The sequence below is a fragment of the Abrus precatorius genome, unplaced genomic scaffold (genome assembly GCF_003935025.1).
Source record: "Abrus precatorius isolate BTA unplaced genomic scaffold, Abrus_2018 Scaffold2, whole genome shotgun sequence".
NCBI classification, from domain to species: Eukaryota; Viridiplantae; Streptophyta; class Magnoliopsida; order Fabales; family Fabaceae; genus Abrus; species Abrus precatorius.
The window spans coordinates 33379579-33403571 of NW_020874362.1; the positions used below are offsets into that span (position 1 = coordinate 33379579).

Sequence of the window (23993 nt, forward strand, 5' to 3'; positions counted from 1 at the left end):
AGAGAGAGAGAGAGAGAGAGGATAGGGAGCAAAGGGTATAACCGATAAAAGAAATGTGGGACTCAAAAGTGGGTTCTACATATAGAAAAGGATGCTTGGACGCCAAGTTTGCTTGTGTCCCCGTATATACGGTTGTATTTAAGGACTAATTAATGCGCTTGCACTATTAGCATAGGAAGTTAAAAAGTTGTCATTGTTAAACATGAAAGATTAATTGGATCGACTAAGGAAAGAAAATTAACTCTTATTATTGGAACGGTGAAAACCATAAGTTATTTAAATATATATAAAAAAAAGTAGAAAACGGTGGGGGGTTAAGAGTGGAGATGGGGCAACCTGATTCTTCTTAGGACGTTTTACCTTTTTAGAGAGTATGTGTGCGTGTTAGGAATTCAGCTGCAGTGTCAAATTAGAGTGTCCTTAAAGCCATATAAAAATTCAGGGACATCAGACATGTACATACGAACCGACAAAGAATGTAACATAAAGAATACGTTTATGATCAATGCATACATCTTTGCACCAACCAACAAAAGCACTGTATATACCCTTTCAATCCCTTTCTTCACGTAGAATTCTTATCTCAAGTAACGGATCTCTCTCTCTCTCCGTTTCCTTTCACACTCGCGCACATGCACGCTCTACACGTACTCCTTCCAAGTATAATTGTGCTAGGTTAATTCAACGAAAATGTATCCAAATTTCATATTAAAAGGTTCTCTATAATATTGTTCAAAATTTCAAATATTGCTGAATCTTTATGCTTTTTCAACGTGTTTTGGTTGATCGGTGCTTGAATGTCACAATCAGCAAGCATTGTATTATCTATAAAATTACAAGTGATTCTAATCTGGGGTATGACAATTGCTGCTAAAGTTGTTGAACATTTTCACTGCTGCCACGCATTGGTGTGGCGTTTATGTCCGTTCACTTTGAAATTTATAATAATGGGCAATGATGCTAATGGTTTAGAATATTGAAGTAACTTGAAAAAAAAAGGAATATTGAAGTAACGCATACGGAGAAAAGACATACACAGACTAGCATAACCCTTAATTAAGAATTGTGAATTTTTTCTATATACCAGCCGACACGTCTTTGTGAGCTTCTCAAAGAAGCCACGCAATGCAAAACTTAGGCACTAAGCTCCAGCTTGTTTTGTTCCTGTTAGTAATTTTAATAACTTTAACGTTTGAGTTAGGGTTTTAGGGCTTTTTGACGATGTTGTTTTTCCAGATATATATACACTACTCAAGGGCATGATCACTTTGAGCTTGTCGCGATGTCCACTTGTCTTACAGTTTCTGTAGATAGGGATTGTTTGTTTGGAGAAAGAGGAAAGAGGGAGTGAAAGAAGGAGAGAAGAAACTTTATATCAAAACTTGATATGTGCCAGACCCGAACTCGAGACATGGCATGGAAACGGGCACACTATTACACGTAAATTAAGTGTCCTTTTGTTAATGTGACTTCTGGCGTAAACGCGCGGATTTTCGCTAACCTACAATACATTTTTACTTTCTCTAAATATATGCATTTGTTTAGATCATGAGTTTTTTTTTTTTTTTTAAGTGGATCAAAGGAGTTACTTGAGTCATTAGCATATTAATTTATTAGGCAAAGCTCAGATATCATAGTATAGTTGTTGTTCGTATTATTTTTATTTATAATCAATTTTCTACTTTGATCCAAGTAATTGAAATCAGTAGTGATCACTTGTATAGAATGTCAATTTTAATTTGTAAGCAATATTAATAATCTTATGAGTTCAATATATTATTCTTTATATTTTTATGATTTTTTATTTTTATCTTTTTTTTTTTTACAATTAGCACTTTTGGTCTCTAATAACAAACCACTAAACAATGATGTCACTGGTCCAGATATCGTCGTAATAATTGTTTGTGACTACGCTTTGTGAATGAAACTAAAATATCTAAGCTGAACAAATATAAAAATCCAAATTATAAAAATAAAATAAAATGACTAAAAATATATTTAAGATTGATATTAATGAGACAAGGATAGGGGTGGTAAAAAAAATTCAATTTCATAAATCCAATCCATAACCAATGTCAAATTGGTTTTAAAAATCTAGATCCATATTAAACTAGTTTTTTTATTAACTATATTTGTATAACCAGTTTAGTGTCTAAATCCATTTTCTAAAATCGGATTTATTTTTAGTTATCCAAATCCATATGTATGAAGCAACCTTATATTTTTATTTACTAAATTTTGGCGTTATATTAATTTACAAAATTTTATTGTAACTATATTTTACTATTACTATTTTTTATTAATCTTAATTCTTATAATTAAAATATTTAAAAATATTAAAATATAAAAAATATTTTTAAATTAATTACTACTGTTATTTTTATATTTATGTTTATTTTTCAATTTTTAAAATATTATAACATAAAAATTTTATTATTATTTATATTATTAATTTTTTTTATAGGTTTTAATTTAAATTTTTATTATAAACTTCATTTATTAAAAATAAGTTAAAAATAATAATAAATATTTTATATACTTCTATAAAATATAATATATTAATAAATATTGTTAAAATCTTTTTGAAATGAACTATTTTAATGTAACATTTGTACAATAAATTAGTTTTACCTTAAAAATATAATTCACAAATATATTGAAAATCAATTTTGCGTTAAAAATTAAATTTAAAATTAGATTTAAAACTAATTCAACGTAAAATCAAATTTAAAACTAGTTTCAACAAAAACTAAATTTAAAACCAATTTTAAACTAAATTTAAATTTCAAAACTATTTTGAACCGATAAAAAAATAAAATAAAATAGTTTAAAATTTAACTCATATAATTAATTTGTGTGATGATGGATAGATGATATAAAGTACAATATATCTAAATATTTATTATTTTAATAAAATATAAAATTAAAAAATATTATTAAAAAATTAAAATATGTACAAATACTCTCTTTAACATGTATTGTTAATGTAATGGATTAGAGTACTATTTATATTCATATTTTATCTTTGATAAATGTTGATACTTAACAAATATATATATATATATATATATATATATATATAATGTTATATTATTTATTTAAATATTTTAATATAATAATTTAATAATAATTAAAAAATAATTACGGTATATTTTTACCATATATAAAAACAGTTTAAAACCGGTTTTAAACCAAATCCAAATTTTAAAACCAAATTTAAACCGATTTTAGAAAAATTAAAATGGATTGGTTTATAATCCAATCTATATAATTGGATTTTAAATGGATTTAGATTGATTTTTTGAAAATCCAATCCATGAACACCCAGACAAGGATGATTGCCAACAATACAGTTCAATGTAATTTTTCTAATACTTTTGATTATTAGTTAAAATTTATTAAAAATTTTAAATTTGCAAGCATGACTTATTAAATTAAGAGTAAAATCTATATCATTTTATAATTCTTAATAATTTTAATTAATAATGAAGAATATATTTTAAAAATGTTAAATAATATGTTAATAGCATTATTTTGAAGTTGTTTCTTCATGTTTAACGCGTTGGAATTGGATTCATAAGATAAATTTATATGTATACATTCCCCAGTACAGTCTACTGCCAAAGATTATAAACCTACATGCTCTGTATTGCATTTTCTTTATCTATGATACTATAAGTAAAATTCGTACATATGAAATTTTGAGTTAGCTCCATGAGAAACAATAGAATTAAGCTTGAATTGTATGCTTAAATATAGGTTTGGGTTTAAATTTTAAACTTTACTGAGTGAATTTCATTAATAACATTTAAGGGAGATTCTTTTATATACAAATCAAAATTTTGTGTAAAAGGATAACTAGAGGACAGGGATAAAAATAGACTAATTAAGTCATTTGGGAGAGTCTTATGACCTCAGATCATAATAAGTCTATTAGCTTTCTTTTTATTAGTAAAGGAAGAAAAAATTAATTATGAAGTACAATAAATAATTTAAAAATGTAACAAATTAAATAAGTTAAATTGGAATCTTTTAAAATTTTATTTAACAAATAATATATTTTAAATCACTCAGTATTTTTTTTTAAGTAACGATTATAAAAATAAAGCTTGAATTGTATGCTTAAATTAATTATTTTTATTTAAATATTTAAAAAGTATTGTTAATATGAACTCAAAACTCAAATCCGACGAGATCAATTGAAAAAAATCTGAACTGAAAGTAAGTAATCAAAATCGAGTCTCGTTGTCATGGAAGTATTAGTAAACTTAAAAAGAAGAAAATTGTCACTTAATTGCAGAAGAGCTATTGATGAGAAGCGGAGCAAAATTCAAAGGGTGAAGAACATGAGTGCAGCAGTGACAAACTAAGTTGAAGGAGAGGCTTAGGTAAGTGAGAACTCAAAAGCGTCTTTGGCTTGGAGAGCTTTGGAATAGCTTTGAAGAACGACGAGAGAAAGGTTACATAAATGTTTTAAATGTCTAAGTCAACTGCATGTCCATTCAGATAGAAACACTTTTTTACTTAAATAGTACTTCTTACATGAAATGGTGATAGTGCAGTCTATTGAGAGCATGCTTTCCCATTATTTTCTCTTTTAGCCAATGCACCTTGCAAGCACACTTTCATACACCACTTTTTGTTTCTACAGCATGATCAGTCGCTTTTAGTCTTTTTTATGACAATTTATTTAACTAATTATTTAATAAAATCTTTTAATTAAAAGTTAATGTCTTATTAATCCATCTATTAAGTGTGCCGAATAAGAAATTAAAATTGAAAATGATATTAAATTATATTAAAAATTATAATTTTTTTTAAATATTTTCACATAATTTGTTTATTTTTAAATTATTAAATAATATTTTAAAATAATGGCTAAAATTTATTTAAAATTAATAATTTTTAATCTATTTAACGACACATAATAATATATAATAAATTTATATTATAAAAATAAGATATTAAGAAATTTAATATAATACTAATATTGATATTATAATTTTTAATAAAATATTAATTTTTACTTTTTTTCACATACTCTTTAACATGTGTTAAAAAAACTTAAATATTAAAAATAACTAATAATTCATATATAATCTTGCACAGAAGGATGACATCCGCGGGCAACTTTCTTACCTCACGTATCCGCATTCCTAACCCAATCTCATTATTTTTTTTATTGAATATTTTGTTTCCCGTCCCCATTTTCAAGATTTTCGTGGGATACTTAAATATGTTATAAAAAATTTAAAAGCTTTGAATAAAATAAAGATGAAATAGAAAATAATATAAAAACATGCCTTTAATATATTAAATCAATTTTGTATAAATACATAAAAATAATTTATATAAAAATATAATAACATAAATTAAATATATTAAACTAAAATATTTTCAAATATTACAATTAATATATATATATATATATAGGTTAAAAATAACCTGTAGCATTTAATACATCCTAATATATATATATATATATATATAGTATAGAGAACTCACCGAGATAAAAGTTGATAAAAACTTATAAATTAAGTTTTTTAAAACTTAATTTGATTTAATTTATTTAAATAATAAGCTTAATTTAAATTTCAAAAAAATTTAATTAATTAAATATGTCATACTTAAGTTTAAAAAAAAAATTTAAGCCTAACAAAATAATATATTTTAAATTAATAAAATTTATAATAATAAATTAAATAAACTAAATTTTAAAATAAATAAAATTTTAAATTAAAAATTCTACTTCTTTTAATTAGAGTTAGAAAGCTTATCTACTATTTACTAGTAAGAAAGGGAGTCTCACTTGTTTGTTGAAATTTTTTACAATATTATAGTTTGATTTATCGTATAATGTTAATATGTATTTGTATTTGTTAAATATTTTGTATTTTATTTATTTAAATTAAATATATAATTTGAAAGTGATAAATAAAAATATGTAATTTTATTATAAATATTTAATATACTAAATTATTTTTTTATAATTTAGTTATATATAAATCTTATAGTTTTTATAAATCATACTTATTTAGATAGTGAGATAGTTAATTTAAAAAAAATTATAACTTATTTAAAGTTTTAACATAAAATAAGTCATTAAAATATTAATTAATCAAATTAAAATTTTAAAAATATTAAAATAAATTTAATAAAAATTCTATAATAAATAATAAGTAAGATTCAAAATTTCATAATTATTAACGAATCAAACTTATTTGCGTAAAATCTGACTTAGTCAATTTTTATTCCTACCTATAAAAGGTGTGTTTGTCCCCAAATTTGAGATGAAAGGACTTTTAGCCCCATTTATCCTAGACAACAGCCTTTTCTCATAAAACTAAGAATTCTAACTAATCATATTCATTATTTCATTTAGATAATCTAATATTAATATGAAATAGATAATAATTATTATTTCTAAGACTTTTATACTAATATTTTTTTTTTCATCATACTACTCATCAAATTATTTTTTATTCTATTTTTTTTATCTCTTTGATTTATAAAAATGATAAATTTATTGTTAAAATAATATTTTATAAGAAAAAATTATTATTGTTATTTAATTATAATAAATAATTTTTGAAATGTTATATTAATAATATTTTTAAGATACGTTATAATTCTATAATTTAAAATTATTTTTTATTGATTTATATAAATTAAGAAAACAGACTTTCTTGTAGAAGATACCGGAGAAGTGTTTCTCTTTAGCGTATATGTCAACAACAAATTCGCTTTCATTGAGTGTCATTTTCAAAGAGGAAAATCAATTGGACCATGTAGTCATTTGCATAAGGAACCAAAATCCAAAAGACAACGAGAAAGTAATTATTGAGTGGGAATACAAGACTTTGGTTCAAAAAGCTATCCAGAAATTTATTTATCAATCAATAATTCTAAATCTGATTATTTGTATTCTTATAAATTCTTTTAATTACTAAATAAAAAATATTTTATATTTTTAACTTAATAGTAAATAAATATTCTAATTTAATATCTATTTTAGTTTTCCTAAATACTTACTTTAAAAATAATAAAAATCATTAAAAATTATAGAAAGATGTAACATTTTTTTAATGAATTTCTAACTTTGTATTTAGAGGTGTTTCATGGGCCCCTGTATGTATAATGATGTAGATAGCACATGGCTAGCGAGAATATAGTTTGTACTCTCTGAGTGCCATTTGTGCTCAAATCATGCAATAAAATTCTATAATTACAAAAAGGATATAATTCATTTAACTGTAAGGTTTTATAATTTTTTTGACAGGAGATTTGTATAATTTAATTTATGAAATTTGTAGGTTAAATAAGTTGATTTTCAAATTTCTGGACTGATTCATTTACTTGCATATAAAAAATTTTATAATTTTCTTAAACTATTCTTAAAATTTTTAAAACAAACGAATCAATATCATATTTAAAAAATCACTCTTAGCATACTTGTGTAGCATTTAGGTTAAACGAACAAATGAATCAATATCATATATACAAAGATTGATATATAAAGATATTTTGTGAATATTAGATATTAAATTTAAATATTTATTTTAATAAAATATGAGATTTAACCATTAAACCGTTGGATTAAATATTTTTTAGGATAATGTTTCTAAAAATTCACATTATTTAAAATTTATATGTATATTATTTAAAATTTAATATTTATTTATATTTAAATAATATATTTAACCTATTATATTATTTTATCAATGTTTCTGATCTGTTCAGGGAATGTACTAAGTTCATTCAAGATATTGGGCCTCACCTCACGAGTTAGGCCCTCACAAATCAAGGTAGTTTGGTATGTCACTATTACCATAAAAACAAAGTAACCAGAAGAAATGCTGATTATATTTTATTTCTTTAGTTCAAGCTTTGATCAAATTAGGTTTCGTACTTGTACGGAACAATAAATTGATTAATATTTAATTTTATACTAATAACAATTTAACATATAATAATAATATTACAAAATATTTTATTTATTTTAAATTATATTTTAATAAACAAATTATTTTAACGTACCTAAAAAATAAAATATATTAATTTAATATTTAAAACTCATTAAATATTAATTTATATAATGAAAAAAATTATGATACAAAATAAGTCTCTTAAATAATATTAAATAAATTATTTATTAAGTTATAATTGAAAATAGTTTTTTTTTGTTTTTTACATTTTCCAATGTTTGAAGAACTTAATACCATAAATTTTTAAAAGACTAAAACAAGGTAAATTTTTTAATTATAAATCTATTTATACATGTCGTTCTTTTTATATTACACTAATTACTCAAGGTGGTGGTGAGGGGTGAATTTGGGTGTTTTTATTAGAGAAAGAGAGTCTAAAGAGAAGAGCAATAAAAGGAGTCATATTTGAGTTTGAATGGCGAAAAGTAAAAATCCATATGAATGCCATATAAGTGTCGGAAGCGGTGGTGGTCCCTTTGCACGTTAGTCTATGCATTAAATTTAGTTGTTAGTTCAGAGTATAGAACATACTACTTTTCTTTTTTAATCTCTTTTCCAATTTGTAAATACCTTAGACTTCATGTACCCAAAACAAAACCATAAACTTCATTTATAATCAATTATTTTATACGTACACACTAGAGCTGCATGGCCTTTCGATAAGGCCACTAAAACCTTCCTTAAGGTCTAAAACATTATTTTATTTATTAATAATAATATTTTAAAAATTAATTTCATCTTCATAAAATTAACATTATATAAGAGTGATATGTGACACAAATTATATTTTCCAATATATAAATTAGTTATGTCATTATTTAACTGTGATTAGGAATAAAATTAAAAATCTTTTAAAATATACAAACGAAAACAAAAAAGAAATATAGGAATCAAAATTAAAATTTGATGACAATTCAATTCAAATTTGTGAAAGAAATTGCTGAAAGGAAAAAGAGAAAAGAAAGTTTCCAATAAACTACTGTTGGGTAAATTGAAGTTAATTTACACAATAGTTTTGGACAAGTCTGTTGGGGTAGACTATATATTGATTGGCTTCATACTTGTAACATAGTTTTTCGGCATAATTATGGAAATGGTGTATGAAGATCAAAAGGTCTTCTACGAGGGAAATTCTCGTGCGTGGCTGTGAGAGAAAATAACGGAGAGAAAAAAATAGTTGGGGTAACTAAAATAATCAGACTATTAATAATATTTAAAAAAAAATAAAAGACACTTACCTTATAAAAGCATATATACAAATAGAATATGTGTGTATAATTGCAGCAAGTATTAATTAGAAATATAGAATATAATCATATGTAAATATTTGAACATGTACATAACTAGCAAGAATTGCGTATACAAATAATCACCATCTATGAGTGCCAAATATGGGTCCTATACAGTACTTGTGATACATGTTCAAAATATTCACAGGTTAAAAAAGAAAAGACCTATACACAAATTAAAATATAAAAAAGTTCATTACAGAGACCAAAAATAAGAGTCCCTATCCCTTTCATCAACAAAAGGACCCCCTCACCAAAGGGAACCATAAATTGACATAAATTGCCCTAAATGATGAAGGCACCGTCCAACCTTTCTATTTCAACGTTCTATAAAATGACTTCGAAATTTCTCGACCTGTCACTGGTTGGGTATAAAGTCCCTCGGTTATGCACATAATACAAAATCTCTTGTAAAAGAGCCCGCATATATCCAATGAGCGTAGAACTGGTAAAGCTTACAAGAAAACATAAAATACATATATACCAATTATTTTCCCATTTGGGTAACGGGTCTCCGTCCGCATTGTCCAAAATTGAAGACAAATGTTCCAAACAAATTGAGTATTGACATGTCCAATAGGATTAGATGCACACTTCCATCTCTAAATTGTTCAAAATGGTTGCCACTTGAACCATAGAAGGCCTACACTTCCTTGAATTACCAACACAAGCTAAAGCAACTTTGGCTAATCTAACTAGAGGCTTCATATCAGAAGGAATAACCAATCTAGGATCCAAAAGTTCACTAAATCTCATTTCCTTGATCAAAGGCAATGCCCACTTTGCAATCAATCCTTCTTCACATCCTCTACCACTTACTAGCTCCAGAAGGACCACCCCTAACCCATAAACATCACTTTCCTTGCTAGCACCACCACCACTTCCTCTTCCATTCCAATACTCATCATCTACATAACCCACAAGCCCTTTCTTTTCAAAGGGTGCCAAAAAGTTGAGACCGTAATCAGAAATCCTAGGACACAAGTTGACATCAATCAAAATATTTGAAGACTTAACACACCCATGTACAATATTTGGTGTTGCCACTTCATGCAGGTGCTGAAGCCCTCTAGCTGCTCCAGCTGCAATTCTGATCCTCTTGTTCCAATCCAAAAGAGAAGCTCCATTGAGGTTTTGATGCAAATAAAAGTCTAAGCTTACCATTCTCACTAACTCCATCACTATAATTCTCTCACCTGGGGCTTCTGAAAATCCTATTATGGGAACTATGTTGGGGTGTTGAACTGAAGAAAGCCATTTCAATACCGATGAGAACCCAAATCCTGCATTGCTCAACACAAGCACTGGATGAACCCGTTTCACAGCTACTAGTTCTCCATTCTCTTGCACACCCGCATAAACAGTTCCTATACGACCCTTTCCCACAATTCTCCTGTGGTTGAACCCATCAGTAGCAGCATCAATGTCCATCAACGAGTAAGCACGAGCATAGTGCTTCATCGGAAGTGTTTCTTCTGATTCAACTGGTTTCTTCTTGCACACAAGAAAGAGGACAACACCAAGAACGATGAGAGATAATGATAGAGTAACCATCACCAAATCATAAGCAATATAATAATGATTCATTATTTGAGATCTTTTTCAAGTTCTTGCACGAATGATTATGTTTTGCTTGGGATGGGTTAATTGAGTGGTGAAGAAGGGAATAGAGGTAAAGGAAGAAAGTGGAAAAGGGAAGAGATTGGATGGTTGGTTTGTTAAAAGAGATGCGTGGAAACTAGCTTATATGTATGTGTGATTCAAAGTAGGTGAGGGATAAAACAGTTGAAAAAGAAAAAAGGGTGCATTAGTTTGACAAAATGAGTGGATTGGTGAGAAAGTTGAGAAGATGATAATTAGATTTAGCGGTGGCAGTTGATGGTTGGCTGCGTAGCCCCTCTTCGTTTTAATTACACAAGCCATATGTTAAAATGACACGATGCACTAGAGACCCGGGAAATTAAATTGTAGTTTGACACATGACCCATACTTTAAGTGTCGTTTTTCACATCAAAATAATATTTTCCTGTGTCTAGCAGCATAATTTGGGGTTTTTGATACATTATGGTTCCCTAAATTCAGCAAAAGTATGTGATCATTCAAAGTAATCCAATTAAGCTTAAGGTTTATTAAATGATTCGTTATATGTTCTTATTACCATGGTGCATCCACTGATAGTTGCCTTGTTTGTACTGGAGGGGGATGAGAGTATAATCACCTCTATTTTATATCCTAAAGGTTCTCCATCCATTTGTTACAAAGCATTTGATTACAATAAAAAATTTTATTTAGCTCACCTGTCATTGTCTTTACTTGGAGTCTTTGCCAGTGTACTAGATTCGCCAATACTTTTAGAATAAGGTGAAGTCTTTGCGGGTGTACTAGATTCGTTAATACGAATAAGGTTCAAATTGGATAAATTTTGTAAAAGTACTTGCCGCAAGAAAAAAAATAAGAAAATATAAAAATTAATATTAATTTATACTATTTTACATTTTAGACGATTTTTTAATTAATTTTGAGATTTATAAAAATTCTAATTTATGAAAGTTTTATTTATTTATTTTATTCTTTTATTTTTCTACAAGTACTCTTAGAAAAACTCACACAAAGTAAACCTAAGTGCATGTTCGGTAATACATTTACATTTTCATAATTATGTTAAATATCTCTAAATGTGCTTTGATTATTATGTCAATATGTTTGATATGTTACTAATTTTATATTAAATTTATTACAAACTTACTTTTAAGAAAGAATTCAAATAAAAATTCCATAAATCAAGTTAATTCAAACTTAGGTTTATAAACATTTATCCAAACACATGCTAAAATATTTATATACCTAAAAACTATTTATCGCCTTTGATTTCCTTACTTTATAGTCTCTTATTTGTTATTAGTTAACCAATGTAGTAGGACTTGATATTTCAACACTTCCTCTCAAACAAATTTGTATTAATAAAAAAACTTTAACTTGGTCTTTCTGTTTTTTTTTTTTATTATTGTCTGAAGTGAGAAAGAGTGTTTGTAGACATTTTTAAATAAGATACTTTAGACAATTTTAAATTGAAACTCTTAGTGTGTATATATATAGCATTTGATTTGTTGCTAGGTAACCAATGTGATACTTTGTGGCATAGAAATGTTTATTGGTGCTCTCTTGACTTGATACTATTTTGATGGTTGTAAGGAAGCCATGGATGCAGGATAGGCTCATCTAATCTGGAATAATGGTCTTCTGTTTCTTTGTGGCACTAGTAGATACTATTTAAGGTTTCTTAAGATTAAATTCAAAATTTGGCAGCACCCATGGCAAGAATTAATGAGGGTGGATATTGTTATCAACGATGCAAGGAAGTTTCCAAGTGATATGAGCTTTATAAACTATTACCACAAACCCTTGGGCTATGGAAAATGAGCAGTGACATACAAGGTCTCAACGCTTCAATATGAGATGACAATGAGGTATTAGTTGTAATATTTGATTCCAGTGAGAGGGACAAAGATGGCATGACCTTTGGCATTGGAGATGCAGTTAGCTTAAGCAAAAAATTTTTTTTAAGCAAATTTAAATTTATTTAAACAAATTCGAAGTCAACGCTTTGATATCTCATAACACTTTTAATATAGCATATACTTATGATCAAGTTGCTTTGAAGTCTAATTTTAACCGTTGAATTTAAAATCTTTTATGATCCGTTTCTTATAACCTATTCCATTATCATTAATTTTATATTAATAAATAGTAGAGTTAGTTTTTTATTTATAAAAAATATAATTATTTTTTAATCTCTAAAATATTAGATTAAATTATAACTATTAATTAAAAAAATTATGTAATATTTTGTCAAATTTATAAGTACTGTAATAATTTTTTTCTTTGTAATTTTTATGGAATCTTATGAATTAAGAAAACATTTTATATCTTCTCACACGTAAAATAATTATTACCTTTAATTTTATATTAAAAATTATTAATTTATTTAAAAAATATAAATATTCTTTAATCTTTAATATATTAAAAAAATGACAACGGTCAATCTAAAGGGAAACACTTTTTCTTTTATTATCTTTTTATCTATATCTCGTTAAAAAAAACACGTTAAAAAATTCAGAAAAATTTGTATGAACAAGCTTAAGAAATTTGAACTTAAAATAAGTTATTAATTAAAGAATATTTTTGCTAAATTATTTACAAATTCAATTTCTATTTGAGATTGATTTTAATAAGATTTATCATTTATTTTAATTGATGATGCATTGATAGTGAAAGAAGATGCAAAGGCAAGGAAGATGAAGATGCTGCAGCTGTACACACACTGGATGATTTAACATAAAGCATAAATAGTCTAATTGAAACAGAGAGTAAATTGTAGTATTAAAAATGAAAAACAACTCCGTTATATAAACCATGTTAGATAAAACCTGTTACAATCTACTAAATCCACAAAGATGTAAGTTGAAACTATACCAAAGCCACATTGATCTTCATGGGCTTATTTCCTATCTCTTAGTAGGCCCACTAATTGTTTATACCTTTATATCTTAACCAACTAACGAAGCTGAATCTAGGTCATCAAATTGAAATCATTTTCAATTTAGGGCAGGGAAATTTAATCCTACTAATAAACCCATTTAACAATTTACTTAACTATAATTTGCATGAATAAAAGATCATTAATGATTTTGGTTTGGAAGGTACATGTTGATTTTCGTTTAAATAAAGCCTTCTGTTTTCGTTTTAAACCAAATTAACAAGTTAACAGCTCCAAATATAAAAAATAAAAATTTTAACTACAGTGCTCCTATTTTAAATTTGGAAATTTGTAAAATGTCTTTTAACTTAGACCTCGATTTTGTTTATTTTATTTTCAATCGAAGTTTCAAGTCTTATTATCTTTGGTCAATGAACCAATGATACTTCATATATGATTTTAGTTTAACCCAAGCTACCGTTAACTTGCTATGAAACAAGTTCGCTTATGAGTTCAAGCCACATTGGTTGCTCCAAGTGACGAAATTACGTGAGATGTTTATTAATTTTAATGCATTATTAATGAAAAAGAATTCTATATTTTTTTCATGTAATTATATAATGCTACAATATTTATAAGATATTAGTTAGTAGCTTGTGCAATGCATAGATATTTTAATATATATATATATATATAATAATAATAATAGTTAAAAAATTAATAAGTTTTTAAAATAATTATATATAATAAATTTTAACAACAATTTTTAAAAAAAGTATTTTAACTTTACACTATAACTATAAAAATAAGGGATTAAAGAATTTTTATAAATGAAAATATAAATATTTATGAAAAATATAAAATTTTATACAAGATAATAAAAATGGTAATTTCTATAATGCTAAATTGAGAGAGTTAGAATGTTCTATCATATTTAGAATAATTTTCACCGCCAATTTTATATTAATAAATAGTGGAGTTAATAAGTTATTTAAAAAAAGTATAAATACTTTTTAGTTTTTAAAATATTAGAGGATTTAAAGAAAATATACAATAATATCTCAAATTTATATGTACCATAGAAAGTACCATAAGAAAAAATTAAATAAAAACCTTTATCTTTAAAAGTAAAAATTAAACAATTTGTAATAAGGGAGTGCAATTAACACATCATTTTGAGTCAATTTTAATATTAAAAAAATATAAGTAACTAACTATAAAAGAGAGTAACTTCATTAAATATTTCAGTTTTTATATAAATAAAAGGAATAAAGTGGATTGGGATAAACTCACAAAAAATGTGGGTCAAGCTAAAGATTTTGTATTTGTCAACTTGCCTTATTTTAGCTTGCATTGAACTAGTCAACTAAACCCAATTTTAAACTTTAAAAAAATGTAATTATTTATTAATTAAATATTAATTTTTATTAATATGAAAATAAATTTTATTAATTCTTACTATCTTTTATATTAATTTTAAGTAGGTCTACTTATTAACTTATTAGTTTGTCAATCTATTTTTAATTTTTTTGTTTTTGTTTTTAGGGAGCTGACATGTGAGCTTGTTAACCTACCTTTTAATAAATTAGACTAAAAAATCTAAAACACTTAAAAAAAAAAAAGTAGACAAGATGAGCAATCTCATGTTATAGTAAGCTTTTCACTAAGCGAGTTCGCTCACTTTACTGCTCCACCAATAGAATATTCTCATTTATAATATAAAGTTTAATTAAATTTATTAAATGACATAACAATATATTATTATAAAATATAAATAATATTTTATACCAATGATGTAATTTAACTTTAATTATTAATTTTGATCCATCCATCACCAGTTACCAAGATGTTAGAATCTTGCTTGAGGTCATTGTACTTTTTCCCTCTATAATATAAGTATTCTTCATGAGAAAAAAAATTATATAAATATATATAATAAAATTAAATGTGCACCACTTGGATTTATTCTAATTGGTACATCTTTGTGAATTTAAGTCTTAACTTTAGTGGCTTATCTTGTCTGAATTATGAAAGTAAATTAAATGAAATGTTAACTAATTAAACATCATTTGATGAAAATAAAAAAAAAGTACAAAGATTTTATTATTACTACTATTATTGTTTCTATTATTATTAGCATTTTATCAGAACGGTAGAATTACGTATTGGATAGAAAATGTGAAAAATATTTTAAATAATGGAGAGTTATATTTTTTTTTATAAAAAAAATTGTATCGATTCACTTAGATAAAAATTGAAGGATTATTTTTATTCATTCAAATTAAAAAATAATCTTTGTTTAATGCAATGGTTATAATGTTTTAATTTAAATATGAATAAATATAGTTAAAATGGTATGTCTATTTATGAGAACACAAAATTGATTCTTCTCTTCAATAAACATAAAATGTCTATAAATAAGAGTATTCTCTATCAACAAGAAGCAATTATTTTTACATCATTATCTCAAATCATTCATAAATACATGAATTATTTTTAGTATGCAAGAAATAATAAATAAAATGTTATTCATAAAAATTGCTGTTGTCACGGTTGAGTTTTGAAAGTTTAAACCTACTCAAGCTTCTTCATTACATGCGAAGGAAATTCGTCATTAAAATCTTACACTTGAGTTTTATTATCAGTAAAGGCAAATTTACCAAAAAATAAATTCTTTAAAGAAAATGTGCATTCACGCAATGAAGAGATATTGTATATATATTTTTCAAAATATCTTCTTCTAAACTTCAAAGATAGGCTTTCAAAATTTGAATTCTTGATCAATAAATGTTGGTAAATTTTATCATAGGAACGAAGTTGTTTTGGAATAGGGGGTGTAGAGTACGACTGAGCCACCCCGCCACGGAATGGACCTACAGCATCCACATTTAAAACCCATGCATTGGCTTGGCATTCGGCTTCACTCACTGGTTTTCAAAAGTGAACCACATGCAGTGGTGACACGTTTCGGGAGCCATTAAGCAAAGATACAGAAAAAGATGTGTGAGTCGTGATGCATTTGGCAGGAACTACAGAGCATTTTTAGCAATAAGTCTTCCGACAAAAGCAACGCTTAACCAAGCAAAGCCTAGCCAGAGAAATCCAACAAGCAGTGATAACAGTGTCACATTCTGTTGTTGGGTACTGTGCTACTCTCTATACAGAGAACTTAAATTAAAGTGGGTGGTTAAAATGCTCAATCTTTCATCAATCTTACAATTAGTTCGTTTACCTTTCTTCAGACAATAAAGTGGTTGACAAATAAATATCCACTGGACAGAATAAGAACTAGCAAGAACTGGCAAAAATCCACTGTTCAATATAGCAAAAATATCACTAAGAAAGTGCCTTAGTCATTTTCCGAAAGATTAATATATACCCCATCACCATTACTCACATAAAAAGTAGAAAGCAACCCAAAGGAACGAAACCAGCAATATAAAGAGAGGGCCCAGAGACAAACCCTCCTTAACGACCTCATTGACTCAGCTATAATAGCTACACCCATCACATTTTATTGGGGGCAACATGAGATGTAAATTCTCAACCCAAGGATAGTCCACATTAAAACTTGAACATCCAGAAAATTACAAGCATTTAAGCATGAACATTGAACAGGATATAGATTCCCTATTTAGGGAGATCACCTTCTATTAGGTAATACCAAAGTAAACTGAAATTATGTAGTATGCTGCTTTTAGAATTTTGAAGCTATTAAAGGGGGAAGCATAGCTTTGCTAGTTCTAGTATTTTCCTCTATCTTAATTAATGGACAATATTTATGTGGCTTCTCGTATCTTATCTCCATTTCAGAATCTCCTTAGGTCCAAATGACCATGAGACCCTTTCTAGGACAAATAACTAAAATAATAGAAAATAAAAAACAGAATTTCTAAGCCGTTGACACTGCAATTTTTTAAAATTCAGCTGACCCAAGCTGGAGACAGGTAAAAATATTTCTAACAAATATACCCATAAAAAGGAAGCTTTTTAACGAAGGAAATATCATTTATGACTAAAAGTTTGTAATGCAAACAGCAATTTAACTTTAGTAGGGAAGCGCTTGATATGGACATATTATAGTTTATAGGGTAAAAATATCAACTCCTCAAGCCTCTATTTTCCTACCAAAATAAAAAATATAATAAAATAAAATTCCTATTCTCTAATTCTCTTTTCTTTAGTCAACTTTGTGAAGCGCAGCATGCGCTCTGAAACATGGAGGGAAGTTGGCCTACAGTAAAAGAAAAGCTTCGAACTCCCCCTTTGGGATAAAATAAACCAACCCTTGCTTGGACTTCAATTAAGCAACACTTCCATGATCTGAGGCATCGTCATAGTAATAAGGAGATAACTTCCCATCTTTCTTTGCAGACTTCGTTTGGTTCTCTGTGCCCACCTCTTGCAACATCTTCACCACTCTTCTCATTGAAGGTCGGTTAATTGGAAGAGGACTAGTGCACATGAGACCAATGTTAAAGACCTTGCAAATTTCTTCTTTGAACCAAGAATCAAGCCTCGAGTCAATTACATGGTCCACGCCTTTTTGATCCAAGGTAGTACACACCCACTTAACCAAGTCTTTCTCCCCAAATTCAGGGTCTACAGGGCGTCTTCCGGTAACCAACTCAAGAATGACAACTCCAAAACTATATATGTCACTCTTCTCATTCACTCTTAGCGTGTATGCATATTCTGCACGAGAAAATGAGCATGTCAATTTGGCTTCAAAGAAACAGAAATACTAAACTGAAACATCAGTGAATACAGATCTACAACTATGATTACAAAAGATGGTAGACAACCTGTATATAGACCACCATGTAGTATTCTTATTTTACATACAAGTACAAGGATGAGCTATAATGCCAAGAAAAACAAACCACTTGTCGCTAAGCAACAAAACATTTAAAAGAGTGTTGCCCATGCATGAGACTACCATCGTCGTGGTTTGTAATTGTAGGGTCTATGGAAGATAAGATGCACACACATCCGACAGCAATGGGCCAAGAATCAAATTACTCCAATGACCCACCAAACCATAATACTATGAGTTAAGCAAAATGTACATGTATTACCGCTAAATGCATTTCAAAATCATCAAAAGAAGATGAAATTAGAAAATTAAATAACATGATATTTACCTGGTGCAATATAGCCACAAGACCCAGCAATGACGGACATGGATTTAGTTCCTTTCGGTGTGGTTTCAACTGCCTTAGCTACTCCAAAATCTGCCACCCTTGCACCAAAGTCCCCATCCAATAATATATTGTTAGATTTCACATCTCTATGAACAATTGGGGGAACACAGTCATGATGCAAATAAGAGAGGCCTTCTGCAGCATCAACAGCTATCTTGTATCTGGTTGGCCAATCTAACAACCCTCCTTTACTGCTATGCAGCAAATCACCAAGGCTACCATTTGGCATATATTCATAAACCAAGAGCTTGCAATCCCTGGTGGTGCAGCAACACCAAAGCTTCACGATGTTCTTGTGCCTGATTTTGCCCAAAGTTTCAACCTCTGCATCAAAAGCATTGTCCTGAACCCTACCCTTTTCAACATCCCCACTCTCTATTTCCTTCCTTACCCCTCCCCATATCTTCTTTACAGCAACAGCCTCCCCACTGCTAAGTCCAACCTTGTAGACTTTCCCCGAGGACCCACTTCCAATCACATTATCCTCATCAAGGCAATTCAAAATCTCATCTTCACTAAAACCCAGTTTATGAAATGACATCAACGTCCATTTCGATTTGTCGATAGCCCTTTTCGCGTCCTGAAAATTCTTATACCTAAAGTAAAACCAAACCACACCAACAAGTAACACCAAGGTGGCAACAATGAAAATGGTCCGAAGCAACCAAACATAACCCACACTCTTTTCTTCACTCCTGCCATCACACAGACCCTTCAAATCCCCACACAAACCAGGATTTCCAAGGAAACTAGACCTGTACATATCCTTAGCCAAGAGAGGGGGAAGTTCCCCAGAAAGACGATTATAAGACAAATTGAGCTGATTGAGCTTCAGATTCTGCAACCCACGTGGGACTTTCCCTGAAAAGTGGTTTCTAGAAAGATCTAGAAAATTCAGCACAGACAAACTCCCAATCTCATCGGGAATCCTCCCACCAATCTCATTGTTGGCCAAATTCAAATCATTAAGCTTCTTCCAAGAACGAATCCCCTTAGGAAGCTCTCCAGAGAGCCTATTGTTATGAAAATCAAGAATACCAAGTTGCCCAAGATTCACAATGCTATCAGGCAACGAACCACTGAACATGTTATCACTGGCAGAAAATTCCACAAGATTTTCCAACCACCCAACCTCATCGGGAACTGTTCCCGTGAAGTTGTTCTTTGACAAAATCAACAAAGAAAGGTTCCCTGCCCCAGCAATGGTCTTCGCGATGGAACCCGAGAACGAGTTATCAACCAGTTCTAGTAGATACACGTGGGGTAGCCCCCATATCCCCGCCGGAACCTCGCCGGACAACCGGTTGAACCCCAGCCTCACACGTGTCAAACTCTGGCACGTGCCCAGGCTCGCCGGAATCTCGCCGGAGAAAAGGTTGTATATTACCAGAAGCTCCTCCAACACCCCGAGATCGCACAGCGTCGCCGGAATGGGCCCCCAGAACTGGTTATTCGAAACGTCAAGCCACAGGAGAGGCGAACGCTTTCCAAGATTTTCCGGCAACTTCCCGGTTAGCCGGTTTCCAAACAACCGCAACTCGTAGAGATTCGGCGAGTTGGCAATGGTCGCCGGCAACTCGCCCTCGAAACGATTCTCATACAGATTAAGACTCTCAAGCGGCAAAGCACATAAGTCCTCTGGAATCTTCCCAGTCAAGTGATTCATGGAAGCGTCGAGAAGCCTCAACTTAGTGAGGTTCCCCATCCCCCGAGGCAACTCGCCAGACAACGAGTTATTGTACAACTCAATCTGCCTCAAGCTGGTTAACTCAGTGATCGAGCTCGGTATGGAACCGTAGAGATCGTTGAGCGCGAGGTCCAAGTCCTGGAGCTTCTTGAGGTTCCCGAGCGAGTTTGGAATGACGCCAACAAGGTTGCATTGGGTAAGCCACAGGACCTCGAGGTTCGTGAGGTTCCCTAGCTCCGGAGGGATCCGACCCGGGAAAAAGGGGTTGTAAGAGAGGTTGAGCATTTTCAAGGAGGTGAGGTTGCCGAGAGATGAGGGAATGGTACCTTCTAGAAGGTTGGAGACAAGGGAAATTACCTCGAGGTTCTGGAAGCTTCCAAATGAGTCGGGGATGGGGCCGGAGAAATTGTTGCCGGTGAGGTCGAGGTAGCGGAGGTTGGGGAGAAGGGGCAAAGTGTGAGGGAGAGGACCAGTGAGAAGATTCTGGGAGAGGTCGAGGTGTACGAGGTTACGGCAGAGGGAGATTTGGAGAGGCAGGGTTTCGTTGATGGAGTTGTTGAAGAGGTTTATGGAGACGAGGTTGGGGAGACGACAGAGGATTGAAGCGGGGAATGGGCCTCCGATGTTGGTGTCGGAGAGGTCCAGTTCGGTAACTGTGCTGTTTGTTGGGTCGCAAGTTACCCCATACCAGTTGCAAGGACTGCTATCCCTTGAGTTCCAGGACGAGAGCGTTGAGTCTGGGTCGTCAAGTGAGAGCTTCAACTGGTACAGGTATAGCCCTTCTTGGTTCAGACCCACAACCACTTTTCCTACTGAGAATAGAATGCATAGGAAGAATAGTTGGTTTTTCATCGTGAGAGCTTCCCTCTCCGACACACAGTGGTGAGTGTGTTTGAGATTTGAGAATGGAGAGCCTCCTCAATTTATTCCAAAAAGAGAGAGAGAGCGTTTGAGTGCACTTGGGCACGCATACCACACTAGTCATGTACTACTGACCAGTGTTCAGCTTAGTTGGCACCGGGAGACACTTGTCATTGCCTTTCGTTTAATTAATATGTGAAAATATGATAATGTAGGGAGAGACACTACACGGTTGACCACAATGTCTATATCTTTCGTTGTTACAAGCGGACACCGTCTTTATCCTCCGCAATAATATCCCATGAAAATGCTATGCCAATGCTAATGCTAGATCAGAAACAACTTTTTAAGAATCATAAACATCAAAGTAATTTTGCAAGGGAGGATCAAATAACATGCGTTTGGACTGTAGTAGGTGAGTCATGGGTTGGTCTATCTAAAAGGTATTTCCTTTTTTTAATTTCTAAAATACTATAAAATTATCTTTAAATTTTTCTGAATCATAATTTTATCAAACATGTTATTTATCGATGAAATTAAGTTTACATTCTTCAAACTAAAGTTTCAAATGTCCAAACTCTGATCTAAACCACGTTTAAATTACTTGCATAGGATGGGGAGAAATATTAAATACGGTAACTAATAGAGGATACTGCAAGTTTTGAATGTAAACAACTAACAACCATTGCGTGGTTGTTTTGGACAGGTAAGAAAAAGATACATTATTGGTGGTAGTGTTAGTTACAACATACGTATTGTGATGATACTAGAGGCTTTTTTTTCTCTATTGAGAACCGTATCATAATTTTATTAAGCTATAACAAGTGTGGAGTTAATATGTATCAATGGGACGGCAAGTTTTATAGATTCGTGGCCTTTCTGTACATGCATGAATTAATATGTTGTTTGTGATTAGTCTCTAGTTAATCAACGCCCATTAATATAAGGCAAACTAAAATTTCATAAATAGAAAGTAAGGAATCAAATAATTTTATTTCTCGTGAAGAACTTAAGGCAATCATGAATAAAACATGCAATAACTGATTATAGAAATGCAATTTTCCACCAAAATGAAACCCATTAATGTTTACATTAAAGTCATAACCACATATGTACCACCTATAAGAAAATGCAAACAAGGCATGTAATAATATGTTGGTAGACCTATTTATGGATGGGCACCTTAAACCGAGGAGCCTAGGCATTTTCTTCAAGTTGTTAGATACATGCTCTGTAGCTTCTTCTTGCAACTTCTCATATGCAACAATAATTAAATCATTCCTAATATTATTATCATTAATGACATTAATTTCACAAACCGATCAAATCAATTTCTTTTTAAAACTGATGAAAGGAAATGTGACTTTGACTTGTATTTTGAAAGTGAAACTTGATCAGATTTGAAAAACAGTAAGAAAAGGGGCGGGTGTGGAAATCATCTCGGGAGTAAAAAATATTTCGTTCATTGTTCGAACATAGTAATTATAATAACTTATATATATATATATATATATATATATATATATAATTTTTAAGAAAAATTTATTAACTTCAGTCTTTAGAATTAAATTTAAATATCTATAAATAAAAAATTTAATTTAAAAAATATATAGTTATTATATTAATTTTATAAAAATATAATAAATACTTCTTTTTCTAATAAATTTTTATTGTTATTAGCTGTTTATTAAAATTAAATAAGCTAATGAATATCAACTCACTTTTATTATATAAATAATATTTTTATAAAACATTAATATTTGGAGAAACAATCCACATCACATTTTTTTATGATTGAAGAATAACAATAACAAAAAAAATAAATTAAATGCACTTTTATACTTTAATTTTAGTCCTGTAATTTTAAGTATTTATATTTAATTTTTCTAATTTTTAAAAATATTATTTTAATCCTATTAATTTTAATTATTCATATTTAGTCTCTTTAATTTTTTAAATATACAATTTTGGTCCTTCTAATTTTTAAATATACAATTTTAGTTTTTTTAATTTTAATTATTCATATTTAGTCTTTTTAATTTATTCAAAATATTTTAATTAAATTTTCTGTCTCAATTTTATCTAATAATTAATAAAAAATATAATTAAGATATGACACTTTATTGATTTATACAAATAAGTAAAAAATATATTAAATTTTTAAATAATAATAATATAAAATAAAAATGTATAAAATATAATAGAAAATTTAATGAAAGACTGAATTTGAAAAATTAGAGAGAATAAATGTAAAAAATTAAAAATAAGAGACCAAAATCATATATTTAGGGTATGTTTGTTTTCTATTTTTAAAAGAGTTTTTAATTTTTTTTAAATATAGTATAAATTTATACTATATTTAGGGGAAAAAATTAAAAAATCTTTTTTAAAAGAGAAATCAAACATACCTTTAAAAAGTTAAAAGAATCAAATGTGAACAATTAAAACTAGAGAGATCAAAATACACATTTTAAAATTTTGAGGACCAAA

The 23993-nt window shown here is 29.0% G+C and overlaps 2 protein-coding genes across 2 annotated transcripts; both read right to left on the reverse strand.

The window, feature by feature from the left end:
* Nucleotides 1–9633: 9633 nt before the first annotated feature.
* Nucleotides 9634–11707, reverse strand: LOC113859241 (serine/threonine-protein kinase-like protein ACR4). Its single transcript, XM_027492053.1, has one exon. It carries the CDS (start codon nt 10859–10861, stop codon nt 9857–9859), a length of 1005 nt encoding a protein of 334 aa, XP_027347854.1. The 5' UTR covers nt 10862–11707; the 3' UTR covers nt 9634–9856.
* A 6038-nt stretch (nt 11708–17745) lies between these two features.
* Nucleotides 17746–21661, reverse strand: LOC113858133 (receptor-like protein kinase HSL1). Its single transcript, XM_027490617.1, has 2 exons — nt 18896–21661; nt 17746–18446 (listed from the first exon to the last, which is right to left on the reverse strand). The coding sequence occupies exons 1-2, from the start codon at nt 21492–21494 to the stop codon at nt 18055–18057; spliced, it is 2991 nt and encodes a 996-aa protein (XP_027346418.1). The 5' UTR covers nt 21495–21661; the 3' UTR covers nt 17746–18054.
* Nucleotides 21662–23993: the final 2332 nt, after the last annotated feature.

Coding starts and splice junctions, on each gene's coding strand:
- LOC113859241 (XM_027492053.1), bottom strand. CDS start 10,861: ATGAATCATTATTATATTGCTTATGATTTGGTGATGGTTACTCTATCA.
- LOC113858133 (XM_027490617.1), bottom strand. CDS start 21,494: ATGAAAAACCAACTATTCTTCCTATGCATTCTATTCTCAGTAGGAAAA. Junction 18,447..18,895: donor TTGTGGCTATATTGCACCAG/GTAAATATCATG, acceptor TTTCTCGTGCAG/AATATGCATACACGCTAAGA.